Genomic DNA, 16,924 nt, shown 5'->3' on the forward strand with positions numbered 1-16,924 from the left:
TATATATGGATCTACAAGAATTATGTAAACTTACCAACCATAAAAGAAATGTTATTTAACATTAATGTTTAGATGGACTTTCTTCTGATGTGAAGGCAACCGAAGCCGCGACATTTTACACAAGAATTATTTTCGACGAGTGTTCATGCGATACTTAACACTAGCAAAATATGCAAATCAGCTGCCTTTGAAATAGCTTCACGTACAGTAAATGTTCCGAAGTGAATTTACCGGTACACAGAAAACATATTTTGAAAGCACACCCTAGCATTTCTACAAGCACATTTACTCCTGAGACTAAATTGTCTGTAGTAAGGTTGAAGTAACTAAATACAAAGAGTGTTTTCACCACCCAGGGCTTACTACAAGTTCAAAGTTCATCTTCTATGACTATTCTTTTATTGTAGTTTACTGCAGTAACTCCATTTTGTTTACTCTTAAATTGCAGTTATTTCGCAAGCATATGGGGGTAATCACACACACTGTCTATGAGACTGTGACCGACTGATCAAACTAAAAAAAGAAGTTACAGCAAAGAAATGTACTTTTGACATGGTCCCTTACCTCACCCATAGACTTCAGCTGCTGGATAACTTCTTTAAGTTGATGATCATTGGCTAATGGATTGACATCCGAGTGAATTGCATCTATCAACTGTTGAGTTGACATTACAGGGAAGTCAGCATAGGACTTTCTCCAACCGTTCAAAGCAACAACAACGGATTCACATAATACTGTCATGTATGGCTCATTCTGAAATCATAACAAAAATGTTTTTCTTCAACTTAGACTTAAGATACTGATGGGGGAGCTGTTTTATATTGGTCTGTTATGCATATTTGTTAATGTTATGTATGTGTTATAATGAGACCCTTACTGTGGGAGAACAATCGTTATACTAAATTTAATACACTTAATTTAGTCCAAGTTATATCATAATGCTTTGTGGTCTCAAGTCACAGGTTCAAATCCAAGAAACGGCTTTTTAATCATGCTGATTATAAATATAATTTTGTTTTAACAATAATGTGTTTTTCATATTTGTATGTTTGCTGCCCTCAATATGTAGAATTATTTTCAATTTAACGAAACAACCTTAATCTAACCTTTACATTGTTATGGTAGTATTTTGTGTGTGCTTTTTAAACATATTTTATCAATCATTGCATCACAACCAAAAGTTTTATTGAATTGAATTATAAAGAGTTGAAAAATGTCAGTTGCACCAGATGAAGGGAAATGGCATACATTTATATACATGTAAATGTGTGCTCTTACTTTAACTATTGCATTCTTTATATTTGCAAGGTGCTGGCGTAACATTTTCATGTCTTTGGATTGTGGATTCTTCGTGTCCATTACAAACAACATCTCACTGATATCAAATAATCGTCCAAATCGTTTCTTCATTTGATACAGAATGATGTTGCCTTCGCCGCTAACACTCTCTCCAGAAGACAATTTAGGACAGTTGCGCAGATCAGCGTGGGTACCAACAAGTATAATCCGCAATTGGCTTGAATACTTTCCACAATATCCTGAAAAGAGTATTTCTCAAAAATTTAGGGACAAAGATTAGTGATTGACCAGTATGAAAAAAAAAAAAATTCATATACAATTTGAGATGAATCTCTTTAAATTGTATTATATTACTTATTATGAATATTTAATATAAATAAATACCTCCCAGGTAAAGAACACTTCCAGACAGAAATGAACTTCTTAGATAAAATGACAGTAGACAATATTTAAACTCAGTTTTTTCAACTGGCAAGGAAAAAAGTTATTTTTGGCCAATATAATATATTATAAATTGGTTGAGGAAGTTTGATTAACTGATTAAAAAGTTAAAATTGATCCATTAACTTTTTTTACATTTTTTTCACTGTCTTTTAGCATGTTTTTTCTTTTTATATTGGGAACCCCTGACTCAAAATTCAAATATTAAAACGGTAATGTTAGGTGTGGCAATATGTAGGCTTGCCACAAACATTTTACATAGCGCCAAAACTGGCTGTTTTGATCTTCTTTCGGACTTGATATGACATGCTCAGCTGAATCATCGTCTATAACTTACCAATGGGTTGGTTTGCAGGTAATGCAGACTTGATGTAGTTCAACCAATAAGTGACTTGTTCAACTTGTTCCTCAAATGAGTCCAGAAGACTAAAACAAATTACGTTGATACTGTCACTCCCATCATTTATAAAATGATGATGAGATATGTGGAATGGCTCTGCTCCTGAAAACTCCCAAATACTGAAATCACCAGCTCCTAAAGACAAAATACAAATTTATAATTTGTGTGTGTACAATAATGGAGCGGTTAAAGTGTACATACAGTATATGTTGATATAAAGTTTGCGGTACATCACATGTATATAGTTCTGAAAAGAACTGTTGAGTTTCTTGACGTTTCGATCAATATACTACGTTCTCACACCTGAGGTCGATTGAAGTATAATAATCGAAACGTCGAGAAACTCAACAGTTGTTTTCCAGTAAACTTTATACCAACATATTGATTTCGCCATGCAAACCTTCAAACAATATAGTGTACATATATATATGTAGTGATATTTTAAAACAATAAAAAGGAAGAAAGCAGGATCCCAGAAAGATACTGGATGTTAAGACGGTAATACACAAACCTGGAATGCCAGCATTGGTGATATCAATTCCTTTGGTACTTTGATAGTCTATGTGTGTTTTTACCGATGACATTGAGCTATGACGCCTACTTCTCACTAAACTATCACTTAACGAGGGTTGCTTCCGTGTTGAGTTCCTTCCTAAAAGTGACAGGTTGGATTTGGATCGTTTCAGGAAGCCTTTTAACATACCACACTTAAGAGAATCTATCATCGTGCTTTTTCCGACACCTGAATGGCCAAAAAATCGCAACTTGATACGGTTCAGTGGAGCGGTCACAGTGTGCATCTGGTGAATAAATAGTTCCCTTGTACGACTCTATGAAAATAAAAAATGTTATTTATAGTTTTTTTCAAACAACTAAAGTTTGAATGGAGTGTGTGCAATGTCATATCAAATAATTATGGTTGTCCTAACAAAGTTTCTAAATAAGCGCTTGACATAAAAAAATAATTAAAATACTATAATATAATTATTCATTCTTTTAATTTGTGCTTAAAAGTGATAGAATTCATCTACTTCAAACAATAGGAATGTTTTAAAAAGCTCTTTCAAACTTTAAGTGACAAAAAATGTGATGTGTTCATATTTGGACATGATGATGTCATATTACTACCATATTTGGGCATATCACACTTTTTTTGTCTAATTAGTTTGATACTGTAGACAGAGCTTAAGATACTTTGAATATAAGTGCTGCCTGTTGCAATGAATTAATATTTATACAGGCAGTATTCCTATTGACACATATACAAGTTTCATGAATACAGAATTATTATCAGCAGTTGTGTTATTTAAATAATGTTTACATGAAGAAGAAAAAAAACACAAGATATTTTGATTAAAATTCCTAAAAATAGTTTTAAAGCACTGCTTACATTCTCAAAAAATCAAATTATAATTATACAAATCGAAACTGTTTTGATTAGGAGTGCTTACCCATGGTTGTAAATATATTACTGTTTTAGTTAGGAGTGTATACCTAGTATTAATAACTGTTTTGAATAGGAGTGCTTACCCATGGTTGTAAATATATTACTGTTTTAGTTAGGAGTGTATACCTAGTATTAATAACTGTTTTGAATAGGAGTGTATACCTAGTATTAATAACTGTTTTGAATAGGAGTGTTTACAGGCGAATTGGAAATAAACATTCATGATAGCAAATGGAAAATGTTTGTATTCAATAGAAATAAACAAGGGTTTTAGCTTGTGTCATGCGATATTCGATATATTAGCAAAACTCGTAACAATTCATCAACACGTCAGACAATGTGACTGGTTGATAATCGCTGCGGACATGTTATGTTAACGACGAAGATTGATGACATATTAAATGCCACTGTGTTATCAAATGCTATGCTGAAAGTTGTTCTAAGAATTTCTTTTTGATAATTGAAATTCACATTTGATGTATAAATGGTAAAGCTTTGATTCAAATGTTCAACATATTCAATTTGCAGCAATATAATACTGCACATAACAAAGCAACATGCATTGAAAGCCATTCTAAACCCCTCTTCCCCCACCCAAACAAATGGTAACTTGATTTAATTATAAAGATGTATCACCCTATGAATAATAATAATAATAATAATAATACAGTTTAGTAATAATATGTATTATATACAATAATTGTAAGTTCTTTAAATTACATTTCCACAGTGATAATTTAAAGCTCTGTCTACACTATCAAACTAGTTCGACAAAAAAAGTGTCATTGTGTGATGTACCCAAATATGGTAATGATATGCCCAAATATGGTAGTAATGTAACATCATCATGTCCATATGGGCACATCAAATAAAGTTTGATAGTGTAGACAGAGCTTTAAATTCACATAGTGTTTCATGTTAAAGTACTTAACAGTTTATTACATTTTTAATATAAAATAGTATTAATACAAGAAAATGTTATAAAAATAGAAATTATAGCTAATAAAAGAGGAGATACAAAGAGAATGTACTGTATAGGGATTGATAATGTAAGAATCAGCAGTGTAATAGACATCATGTTTAATCTGTATTCTTATTCCATTGATATTTGCAGTGCAGAACACCTTGTAGACTATTCCCTCTCATGTAGCCAATACTCACACCCCGACATGTTTAGGCTATTTTAAAACATTAATTTTTCATAGAAATGTGTTTTTTAACCCAAACAAGAAGAGAAATGAAAAATATTCCTTATCTAGAGGTTATACTATATAATTTCTTGCTAAATTCCCTCTAAATATCATTTGTAATATGCGTCATTTTACAAAAAATATAATATTTACAGATATCTATAATAATAATTTGAATATTTTCCATAAGCACTCTGTTTGAATAAGTCAAATAATAAATTATCATCCAACATTTATTTTGGATATATATGAGATGGTTCAATTCTCAATGCATGCATTGAAAGGACAGGAAATTGAAGAAAAATTGTGTTTAATTTCTAAAAGGCTAGGTTGATGGAAATCGCAATAATACAGCCTAATCTGATCTAATCTGACAGTGTATATAAAGGCAAATTTACACAGATGAGCGGTAACGGTAAGCTGAAAACCACATAGCTTGTCCAACGTAAAATCTGTATCTATCCTCGGTGGAAACCGCTCGTCCGCTCCATGCTTTGTGTAATAGTCATAAGGAATAACATAGATTCTATATTTTTATTACTGTTACCGCTCGTTTCTGTAAATTAGCCTTAATGCATTAAAATGTTTTACTCCTAAATACTGACCACAATTAAGACCAGTCCTTTGTAGAAGTCATGTAATATTCTCCTGTTTGCTGATATTTCTTTGTGATAACGAACTCTAATATCATTTTCGTTTATATGCATTCCATTTTTACATGACTTTAATAAGAAAATTCTTTGATAACACCTGGTTTTCCTTTGTGTTTATTAATGTATTTTTAAATCTTGAGTTATAATTGGTTGTCAGAGTTATGATTGGTTGTCAGAGTTATGATTGGTTGTCGGAGTATATTGGTCAGTTGTCTGCTTAACTTTGACGTAATTGTATTTAGAACATTTATATACATATTTGCAAGTAATTTTCAGGTGAGACTCAAAGTAGTTATTCAATCATTTTGCCAGAATTTGTTTTATGTATTATATGTATATATTTTTTTCCTTTCTTTTTTCTTTCTTTCTTTTTTTCATATTTATAAAAAATAAAACAAATCGTTAAATTGAAACTGAAACTCACTCCTTGTAATTGGTTAAACATCTCAATAAGTTCATTATGTCCTTCAATGTTGGCTATTTGAGCTGCGGTCAAGCCATCGTCATTGCAATGTTCAAGTCGACATCCTGCCATACAAAGAAATCGTACAACCTCAACATGCCCATGCTTCACAGCCATCTGCACAGCTGTGACACCATGCTAAAAAATATATATATATAAAAAATCATTAGTTTTGATATTATAACAGTCAATTTTTCATTTAATTTTCAACAAATAATAATGATAATGATGATAATATATAATAATACTGGTGACATGTGATAGTATTGATGAAGAAGATTGTGGTGATGCTGATGAGGATGGTGACATATAAGGAGGATCTTTCGATTTGCATTGACCAATGAAATATGACGTCATGTTAATTTATTTTTTGCATGCATTTGAGTTTGGTACGGCACGTTCTCTGACTCAATTTCGTTGGATTTTGAATCACAAAAATGCAAATGTTAACCTTTTTTTGGTGTATGGGAGTTGAAGATGGCTTACTTGTTCTTTTTGTTTTCGCCACGCGACATACAACGCTCGTATTAAAACAAATCATGGAATGCCTAGCTAGATATGTTTAATCATGCATATTGGGTGATAAATAGCATATTGCGATAAACAATTCTTATTATTTGGCTTAATTAAAAACATAACTTTAAGTTTACCACTTGTTTTCTTATTTATTTTGCAAATGATTCTTCCATGTTTCGATACTCTTCGGTTAACATATTTCATTGATGCTATTTTTCAGAAACAAGGTTCTCAACGTACGTAACTAAAGTTTTTCGTAATGCTTGCACACGTGCAGATCGATTTGTTTAAAAATTTGGCGGAGCTTGCACGTTGTATGTTGGGAAATAGTGTTAAAGTTAACATTTGCATGCTCCTGCGAAAACTCCCTAATGATATGTTGTACATAATGATGATGATACAAAGATGAGTAAAAATGCCGATTAAGGTTGATTGGAAAGATAATAAGGGTTGCAATAGTAATAAACTAGTATTCAATTTCTGTTATGCTACCATAACCCCCAGGGAACACTATCACTTTACATACACAAACCAAAAGTACATTACTAAATTAATTTTACCAGTTCCATCGCATTCCCAACATGGCAATAAAGATAATGGACACGCAATTCTCAAAACACTTTTTCGATTAAATTTTTAGCCATAATTTTTTCCCATTTCCATGTTGCCAATAATATATTGAATACTTCAAAATATTGTAAGATGATTGATGGCTACATTACAACTATTTCACTTTAAGAGAAATTATAAAAATATATTATTGATTATGTGTCTTTATGTATTTTATCAAAAGTAAATTATAGTTTAATACATTTCTGTATTATAACTTTTAGAAATGCTGAATAGCAATATACCACAAAGGTTGCAATGCAGTAGTATTGTTAATATATGCTTGGTTATTTATTTATAAGATGGCAAAGGAGTTACAAAAAGAAATGTCACCAATTTGTAAAGGTGACAATCCAGAAATGATGTTCATACTGAAAGTTGGGATTTAATAAAATATTTACAATGCATGCATTAGTATTGTTAATCAAGTAAAACCATTAAGGGGTCACTTTGGGACCGGACGGGAAACCCCTTAAAAGTAGTGTCCCCTGAATAGGGGTTGGTTGTTGTGTAAACCCATTTCCCCTTGTTCGTTGCATTGTAAAGTGTCCCCTTATTAGGAGTGTCTCAATGGAGGGGATATGTATGTACAGTATTTGATTATTTAAGAATATGGCAAAAGAATAAAATATGAAATGTCACCAAAGGGTGACAATCCCTTTCAAACAACATCTTACTGCACGTTTTAAAGATGTAATTGAAATGTTAATGTTTTATATATCTTTACATGCTATCATCAATATTAAGTAGATAGATACAATAACCGATTGATAGAAACTCTACACCAAAACTTCACTTGTCTTCAGGCAATTCAGTGAAAAACAACTACATGTTTCTAATCACTGATGATTATAACATACCTACCTTATTAGCTGTGTCCAATCCACAGCAAGCACTCTGTAACAATTTTACCAACTCTATATTACCATCTCTACACGCTACATGAAGACCAGTCTCACCAAACTAGAAGAACATTTATTGTCGTGAAATATAATTGTGTTATTATATCATGGTTTATTGATGGATGAAAAACCTAATTTACGTTAGTCTGTATAAATAATACATTATAACTATATTATTGAAGTACATTAGAACCCCCTTTGAGACACCCCTATAAAGGGGACAAACAAAGTGAAACAAACAAGGGGAAATATATGCTTTAACACTAAGGCCAACCCATTTTTAGGGAACAACATTATTTAAAAAGGGACACTTTTTTGGGTTCCGAAGGTATCCCCCTTAATAGGGTTTTACTGTATTGTATGTTTGATTTACTAAAAGCAGGATGAATGAAGTTATGTTATCCTAAACAATTTGGATTCTTGCTGTTAAGGAATTATAAAAGGACACTACCACAAAACAAACAAGGGTAGACATGGTTTTACACACCAACTTTATTCTATTCAAGGGACACCACTATTAAGGGGACAGTTCGCTAGTTCCTCATTGGGCTGTACTCTAGTAACACATTTTAATTTACCACTATAACAAACACTTACTTTGTCTCTCAAGTTAGTGTTGCATCCAGAATCACAAAGGTATTTGGTGATGTCATAGTGATTTCTTCTTACAGCAAGATGTATTGCACAAAGACCATGGCGGTCTGGACTATCAAGTCTAGCTCCAGATTTCACAAGAATTTGAACAATATCAAAGTGACCTCTGGCAGCGGCACACAGAAGTGGTGTTTCGCCATCCTAACGACAATTAATAAATGACAATTAAAAAAACATTCATTTACTTTACTTTGACAGAATACCAAGGAGAAAGGAAATTAAAAACAACATGGCATATATAAACAAATTACTAAAAAACATGTTATACTATATCTTTACAAATACTGTACAGTAAATCATTACATAGTATAACATGTTATTAGAATTTTCATTTTAATATACATTTGACATTGACAAATTCCCTCATAATCATTGTAAATAGACGTATTGTCAATTTATTAAAACACATTACCCTTGAGAAGCAAATATATACCTTGATAATGTGTAAAACTAATGCATTGAAAAGTACTAAGTATAAAGTATAGAAATAGTGATCCTCAAGTAGTACAATAAACTGAAAATGATAAAGCAGACAAATTATAGGTAAAATAATGTTTTTGTGCATAACAAAACATTATGTAATGCTACAACTTTCAACTACTGCTTTCAGATTCTTGCCATTTGATTGGTTAATTACCCACCACATGTCATTCGGTATTTGTTCTACCATGGAGAAATAAGTTAGTCCTAACTTATTTCTCCATGGTTCTACCTAATGGAAATTGCACATTCAACATTTTGAAATTTTTGCCATGAGAAGTTATTGGCTGATCCGTGTTCGAAAATCAACCTGTAGAGTGCGCGAGTATAACTGTTACTCCTCAACATCCAAAGTTGGAGCATTGCCTTTTTGAATGGCCTAGCTAATTGAAAAAAAGTTTATTCTAGAACAGTTGATATGTTTAATAATGAATGTTTTGTATTTGTTGAATGGAGAGAAAATTTCATTTGATGAAAAGGTTATATTTTTAACTCAGCTAGTCCGCCTCGTTAAAAATAGAACAGTCAATTTTTCAACTCATTAAATATTCTGACCATCTGACATTCCTTATATAATAATTAAAATATAAATATTGTAAGTAGGACCATTGAGTAAGTACTACTTAACTATAATAATTACTAATTATGAAAAATTCACATCAATACTGTATGTTGCTCTATTTCAAGGCTTACTTTTTCAATATGTGGAAAACCAACCAATTAAATATTATATATGCAAGAGCTTCATCATCATACTGACCTTATTCTTAAGGTTGAGATTTGCACCTGCATCGCATATAGTCTGAACGATGTTACTGTAGCCGTGCCACGCTACGATATGTAACGCCGTCTCACCGTCATCATCCTGAACGTCTGTATCTGCACCCAGGTGGCACAGGTGGTCTACAGCATCGGCCTGACCATAGCGACCAGCTACATGAAGACCGGTCTCCCCAGCCTGATGAAAATACAATAGAATTATCATTTTTTAAACATTAGTAAACTTGTTTAAATTCATAATTTGATGTTACTGTACTAAATTACTGTAATAAAGTGCTGAGTCAGATGTGTACACTGTTTTTTTTTTTTTATTTAAAAACATTTTTTTTTAAAATTTAAATTTTTGTTTTTAGGCACATGTGATCAAGGATTACCAATAGTAATTAACCACTGTCCTATCAGATAGTTGGTAATCTCACTGATACTATTTTGTGAACCAGTTCACCTGAGTAACCCCCGGTGAAAGTCTTTATCCGAGAATACTTGCAATAAGAGATTTGAACCAGTACTAAAGTGTATGACTATAGTTTACAATGTACCTATACCCACAGCCACTAGACAATGTTGAAATACTCTTAACTTGTAAATTGCAAGCATCTATTTTTAGCGGTATTCAATATGAAAACTACAGGTGAATTATAGTTCAGATGTGGGTTTATATAAGCTCTCTTTCTTGGAAAACTCATTTCATCTTTGTGTAAACAAATATTTCAACGCTCAGATTTAATAATTGATGATAACACACAATAGTGATGATGCTAATAACTGTAGTATAATCACGTATTGCAGGTGTGTAAGAAAAACTGAAAAAATAATTATGCCTTACTTTATTTTGTTCATTAATTGGACATTGTTCCTGTCTCAAGTGCTCAACCACTCCAGTGTGGCCGTGTCTTGCTGCCCAATGTACAGGTGTGTCTCCTCTCTATTAAAAAAAAGTATAAACTTTTGAATGAAAATATCATAAAAAAAAGTATAAACTTTTGAATGAAAATATCATAAAAAAAATATAAACTTTTGAATGAAAATATCATAAAAAAAATATAAACTTTTGAATGAAAATATCATGATACATTAGAGCTCATCCTTAGGGACATTCCTATTCAGAGGACAATTTCCTGTGAAAGAAAAGCAGGGAAATAAGGTAGTTTTCACACAATTTATTTGAAAGTTTGATCACAAACATTTTCAACCATAGGTCTATGCAGCACTATCAATTTTTTTTTTTTTTTTTTGATTATCAATAAAAAAAATTTGATTTGATTTCCCTATTCAGAGAACACACCTATTCAAGGGGACACTTAGTTCGGTCCTTAACATTTTCCCTTAATATGTGTTCTATATTGTTTGAAAGTTTGCATGGCGAAATCAAATGTTGATATAAAGTTTGCGGTACACCACATGTATTAGTTCTGAAAAGAACTGTTGAGGAGGATCATTCCTGAGGACGATCAAAGCATATTGATCGAAATGTTGAGAAACTCAACAGTTCTTTTCAGAACTAATGTGGTGTACCGCAAACTTTATATCAACAATATGTGTTCTATTATTATATCTTCAATTACTGAAATCTATAATTCAAAAATTTAAATCAATTTATTCCCATAATAACATTTTACATACAAATATTACCAACATTTAGTTGAACTATATAAATATAATTCCAATGTCATTGTTAAGTCTATATTATTATTCAATAATTATTCTTATTATGATAATCTTGTTATGATATTAACACTATACAAACAAATTAAATTTATTCTATATTTGGTACGACCTCTGACCTGTCTGTTGTGACATGAAAGCCATTAAAATAATTTAGTCTAAAAAATATTTAGTGTAAATTCACCATTCGAAAATAGCTTAAAATCAATTAGAAGGCAAACCAGTAGTTTAAGGGTGGACATATTTGTAATGAGTAATGAAAAGTGAAAAATATAGTTCAAATGTCAATCTAATACAGTACAATTTTTAAAATACATTATGTATATAACACACACAAAAGAAACACCCAGAAGCATTAGCTTACCATTAGTTTTATAATGCAATTAGAGGAATATATTTTGGGAGAGTTGTCAGTATTTAGGACATTTGACTGTATTTTCTCCTATTTATTTTATAATGTTACCTAATATCTTTTGCATTTAATGGTGCTGATTTTGATTGAAGGAACTTCATATATACTAGAGGGTTCGCTCATGCACCCTCTAGTTGGTGTACCCGAATGGTCCTTGAAAACATGACCAATGCCCTTTTGCCGGAAGGCGGAGATTTATACCGAAGTTTTTCCATTGTGCTCGCCTATGTCGGAATTAACCATAATTTATATATAGATGATTGGGAGAGTTGTCAATATTTAGGACATTTGACTGTATTTTCTCCTGTTTATTTTATTATAACAATTAAATGTTACCTTATCTTTTGCATTTAATGATGCTGATTTTGATTGAAAGAACTTCACAATATCCACATATCCACATCCAGCTGCTATGTGCAAACAGGTCTCTCCATGCTAGAAAACAAAAAAATCTTACATTTATACGACTATAAACACTTAATATAGATTTCTCCATATTTGAAAACTGAAATCATTTCAGTTTCTATGTCTGTGAATTTATATTAAATTTGTACAGAAAACATAAAAAAAGATTAATCATGTAATAAAAACATTGTTATTGAAATGGTTATTCAATTTTTGTTTTCAAAAATATTGAAATATAAAAAATAGGACTTATTTAATTCACAGTATTCAAAACAGGCAGTTGTATTTATATCAAAATATGTTTTTAAAAAGAATTTCTAGAAATAATAAAACAGTGTTTAATGTTTGTGTTGAAATAAATTCATCAGGTTACCCACAAACAAGTTTAATGTTTGAATTTTACAAACTTACATTATAAAGATTGTAATGTCATACGTAACTCTCAACGCAATTAACCCAATTAATAGATCATGTCATCGGTGCTTTACAAGTATGCCACTTTATAATTAAATAGACTATTAAATCAGATTATACGCACTCTACAGTAAAGCTGATTTGAATGTCAACAAAGTTCACATATGAAAAATGTTAACATAAGCTTTGATAGTTTAACATATGTTTACTTCTCAGCCCGAGAAAAATGTAATATCTTGCCAATTTATATGACATACAGTAATTATCACATCATAACATTCAAAATGTCAACTTTATGTATTTTTAGCAGAAATTTGAACGCATAAACCTTGAAAAGGTATAGTACTGCTAGCAACAACAGCCTCCATAGTGACAGTACTAAAAATCACACCACATCCCCCAGCCACACCTTTTCTAGCTCAAGCATAGGTATGACATGAGTGCAAAAATGTTTTCCGAGAGCCGTAGTCAGCACGAGGCACAATTTGCAAGATGCACCCCGCCCCCCTTTTCTAGCTTAAGCTTGTATCACATGCAATGAGTGTCAAAAAGGTTTTTTCCAGAACCAGCATGAAGCAATTTTCACCATGCTCCCCCATACATTTTTTAAAAAATTGACAAATGTAACATTAGACATCTGAATAAAAACAAACTGCAACATCTGTAATGTGTCATCATCAATACTACGTTATCGTCATGGTTACATATAGGTCAGAAAAGCAATAAGTTTTTCAGTCTACCGATATTATAATAGAATGATCATTATGATACAATCAGATATAATGTTTGATAATGTGTTCAGGTCAAAGTGCAAACAATGCTTTAAGCTCTGTCTACACTATCAAACTAGTTTGATGTGCCCAAATATGGTGGTGATATGCTTAAATATGGTGATAGTGATATGACATCATCATATCCATATATGGGCACATCTTATTTTTTTGTCACATAAAGTTTGATGGTGTAGACAGAGCTTTACAGTAGCGAATACACATGCCACAACAGGGGAAAAAATAAGAGTTTATTGTATTATAAAATGCTAATGTAAACAAAATGACAACAAGGCCATACATATACATCGCTGCAGTCGCGTGCTTAAGTTAGTGTTTACCGACCGACCAACCGACCGACCGACCAATCAACCGACCAACATAGTGAGCTGTAGAGTCACGTTGCATGCGACTAAACACCCACTTGAACTATCATACCAAATGATAAACATAATCAGGTTAAAACTGAATGTACAGTAGAATCAAATTCAAATCAACATTTCAACTATAATCATTGCTTGAAGAATAATTTGAACAAATATTATTGCAGCTAAATCTCTGGTTTAATTAACCTTCTTCAACTTTAATCTGATACACTCCAAATGAAGTGATATGCACTTTTTGTATTGTCAGTTCAAGTATTGATTCAGATATAGTCAGAGTTTCATCATACCATTTGCAGTAACTTCCTTTCTATAAATCATTAATTAAGTTTAACTATAGTCTGAATTGTGAACTTAATATTATGTATCTTCTTGGGATTCTGCCTTTTTTTTTCAATTATCTTAATCTGTCAGTACTGATTTTTTTTTTACTTATTGTCTTTTGGATGACAATAAATGTCTTTGAATTGAATTGAAAAACACTATCTGTACAAAACGTGGTAATGGGACCACTCTTCGTAAAGCGCTTCAACTGAGCTGATATTATGACTGCGGTCTTAAGCATCAGAAGCATCTTAAAGTTGTGTTGTTTTGCTATTATATTAAACAATTAGTTGAAAAACAGAAGTGATTACCATAATTACCAGTTGACTCACCTTATTCTTTTGATCAGGATCAAAAGACGTCAAAGTGGCAACCAGCTCCTTGATTCCCAGTAAGTTGCCTTCTTCCACGGCATGGAATAAAGCCATTAAGACAATCGATTCATTTTCACATGAAGGATCGCAATCTGAAATCTGGAAAATGAAGTATTAACAGTTATAACAAAATACTTATTTATTTATACCAAACTGGTGCAGAAAATGAGGGAAAACAGTTGATGGAAATGAATATAATACCATAATATCCTGGATTTATAAAGCACCTAATGTTGTGAAACCTCTAAGCGCTGCACATATATACTATTACTTCGGTCATTTTTAGATCAAACACGTATGAAAACATAGTCCCAAAATGAAGCTAATTAATCAGCGCAAAATTGTGTCTTGACCTCTCCAGGCTCCTTTGTACACCTTGGTGAAGAGAGACAAAAGTAAAATGTCTTGCCTAAGAATACAGGTAATGTGACTAGTGTTGGATTCGAACTTACAACCAATTATAGTCTTAACGTCCACATACATGGATAGCCTCATCGGATAAACTGTACCGCATTCAAAATTATAAACCGAATCCAAATCTAAGTGATCATACTAGATTATCGCAAAACACTCACAATAATCCAACAATGAACAACCGGAATAACATACGCTGTTCTCGTATTCCCAAGGGAAATTTAACAGGATTGTTTTGAAGCTGTAAGTTTCTGTTGTACAGCAAAGCTTGTTGAATAGTATTGGGATGATGATGTGAATCACTCTAACTAATGTATTCTGTCCTTAGGAATTGCAAATAGCATTAACATCAAAAGCACTTAAATGCAAAAGCTATTTTTTTTTCTTTCACTGGATCAGTCACACAATCAACATTGCGTTGACTTTGAGAAAGAACGTGAATAAAATCTTCTTTTTTCGTGCAAGAATAAAAATGACATTTAATCTTCTACATGAAAAGAAGTCATGTTCAATTGAAGAGACAGAATTATACAACAGGTTTGACACTCAAATTGAAGAAACCAATTTAATTGGTTTATAAGCAAAAAGAAGCATACAAATTAATACCGAAGTGTAATAAGGGCGGGTGTTCTGGAAAGACTGATGTTGGGAGGAGGCTGATGTTGGGAGGAGGCTGATGTTGGGGGAACGGGTAGTGGTTTCGGAAGTGCTGGTGTTAAAAAAAAGCTGGTGATAAAGGAAGATAGACCGGTGCTCAGGAAAGTATGTGTTGAGTCTCCATTCTTTTATCAAGCCCAAAATGAATAAATATTAATCTTAATTTACATCCAGACCAAACCTAATTACCATACTGCATTATCCTCACACCTAAATTAGAATGATTTTAATAGCAAAGTAGCAGCACGTATAAAGAATTGATGTTTTATTCTCTCAATCCAATTAAGTGTCTAAATCTATATTCAATTGAGCAGGTAACTCTAATCAACACTAATTATGGATCACATTACTATCTGGCATAATTTAATGATTAGTAGTGTGAGTGTGGTCTAGTTTGTTTTGTCTATGACCTACAAACCAAGATACAATGTTGCTAACTCCATTTATTCAATTCAAAATTTAATTTTTTTGAAATTACCAATTCATCAGGTGTAATTCCCTTAATTATTTAAAGAAAAAATGTGACTTTACTAAAAGGCAATGATAATTGGTCAGATGTTTTACTCTACTCTGACGTAATTGGACTATATTACGCGAGCGATTGAATAAAGATTCTAGATGTTACACGCCATTTACAACATTTATATATACTCAGTCTAACCCAAGCCATTTACTATAATCTAACCCTAAACATCAGCACAAGTAAACTTCAGTAGGGCAAATCATTTGACCAATTAACTCAGCTCGCTGGTGCAAAGCTACTTAATATCGTTATCATCGCATGTGTACTTTATTTCTTAGAACTTTACAGAGCTTTTAACAATGAATAAAAACGAGTATTAGTACATATATTGTAAAATTGTGGCCTTTCAAGAAATCAGCGACAACACTGTACAGTATCTTTTGCACAAAAGACATGTTTACATGAAAATTACACCAATTGAAATGAATATTATGCTCAATATCTCATTTATAAAAGATAAAACAAAGAGAAAATTTTAATGAAAATTGATTAAACATAAAAGTTAATACAGACTCTTCTTATTGCAACATAAATTTTAAAACATCAACAGACACTGAGTTAAGAATTATAGTAAGATAAAAAAAAACCTATTACCCTTTTAAAAAATATCGTAGATTACAAATGCTATACTAAAGCAAATAAAAATGATTGCTGTTGAAGTGAAGATAAAAACAGCTGTTAGATTTTAATCATTAACTTAACATTTCTCACCTGTTTTGTCCTCCTAACACGATTCTTGCCTGAGAATA

At 31.8% G+C, this 16,924-nt stretch overlaps 2 protein-coding genes across 2 annotated transcripts in view; both read right to left on the bottom strand.

The window, feature by feature from the left end:
* LOC144845814 (uncharacterized) overlaps positions 1-16,924 on the bottom strand; it is a 47,285-nt gene that overhangs the window by 21,950 nt on the left and 8,411 nt on the right. The window lies entirely within an intron of this gene.
* Positions 1-16,924, bottom strand: part of LOC144845792 (death-associated protein kinase 1-like) — a 64,189-nt gene that overhangs the window by 3,804 nt on the left and 43,461 nt on the right. The window contains exons 11-21 of the mRNA XM_078703228.1: positions 14,540-14,680; positions 12,248-12,346; positions 10,661-10,759; positions 9,815-10,012; positions 8,518-8,715; positions 7,883-7,981; positions 5,855-6,031; positions 2,652-2,970; positions 2,078-2,275; positions 1,279-1,538; positions 565-753 (exon numbers count right to left, since the gene is read on the bottom strand). Coding sequence (XP_078559354.1) covers positions 565-753; positions 1,279-1,538; positions 2,078-2,275; positions 2,652-2,970; positions 5,855-6,031; positions 7,883-7,981; positions 8,518-8,715; positions 9,815-10,012; positions 10,661-10,759; positions 12,248-12,346; positions 14,540-14,680 — 1,977 coding nt within the window. The remainder of the gene's footprint in view (positions 1-564; positions 754-1,278; positions 1,539-2,077; positions 2,276-2,651; positions 2,971-5,854; positions 6,032-7,882; positions 7,982-8,517; positions 8,716-9,814; positions 10,013-10,660; positions 10,760-12,247; positions 12,347-14,539; positions 14,681-16,924) is intronic.

Source organism: Antedon bifida, chromosome 6 (genome assembly GCF_963402885.1).
Source record: "Antedon bifida chromosome 6, ecAntBifi1.1, whole genome shotgun sequence".
In the NCBI taxonomy this organism is placed as follows: domain Eukaryota; kingdom Metazoa; phylum Echinodermata; class Crinoidea; order Comatulida; family Antedonidae; genus Antedon; species Antedon bifida.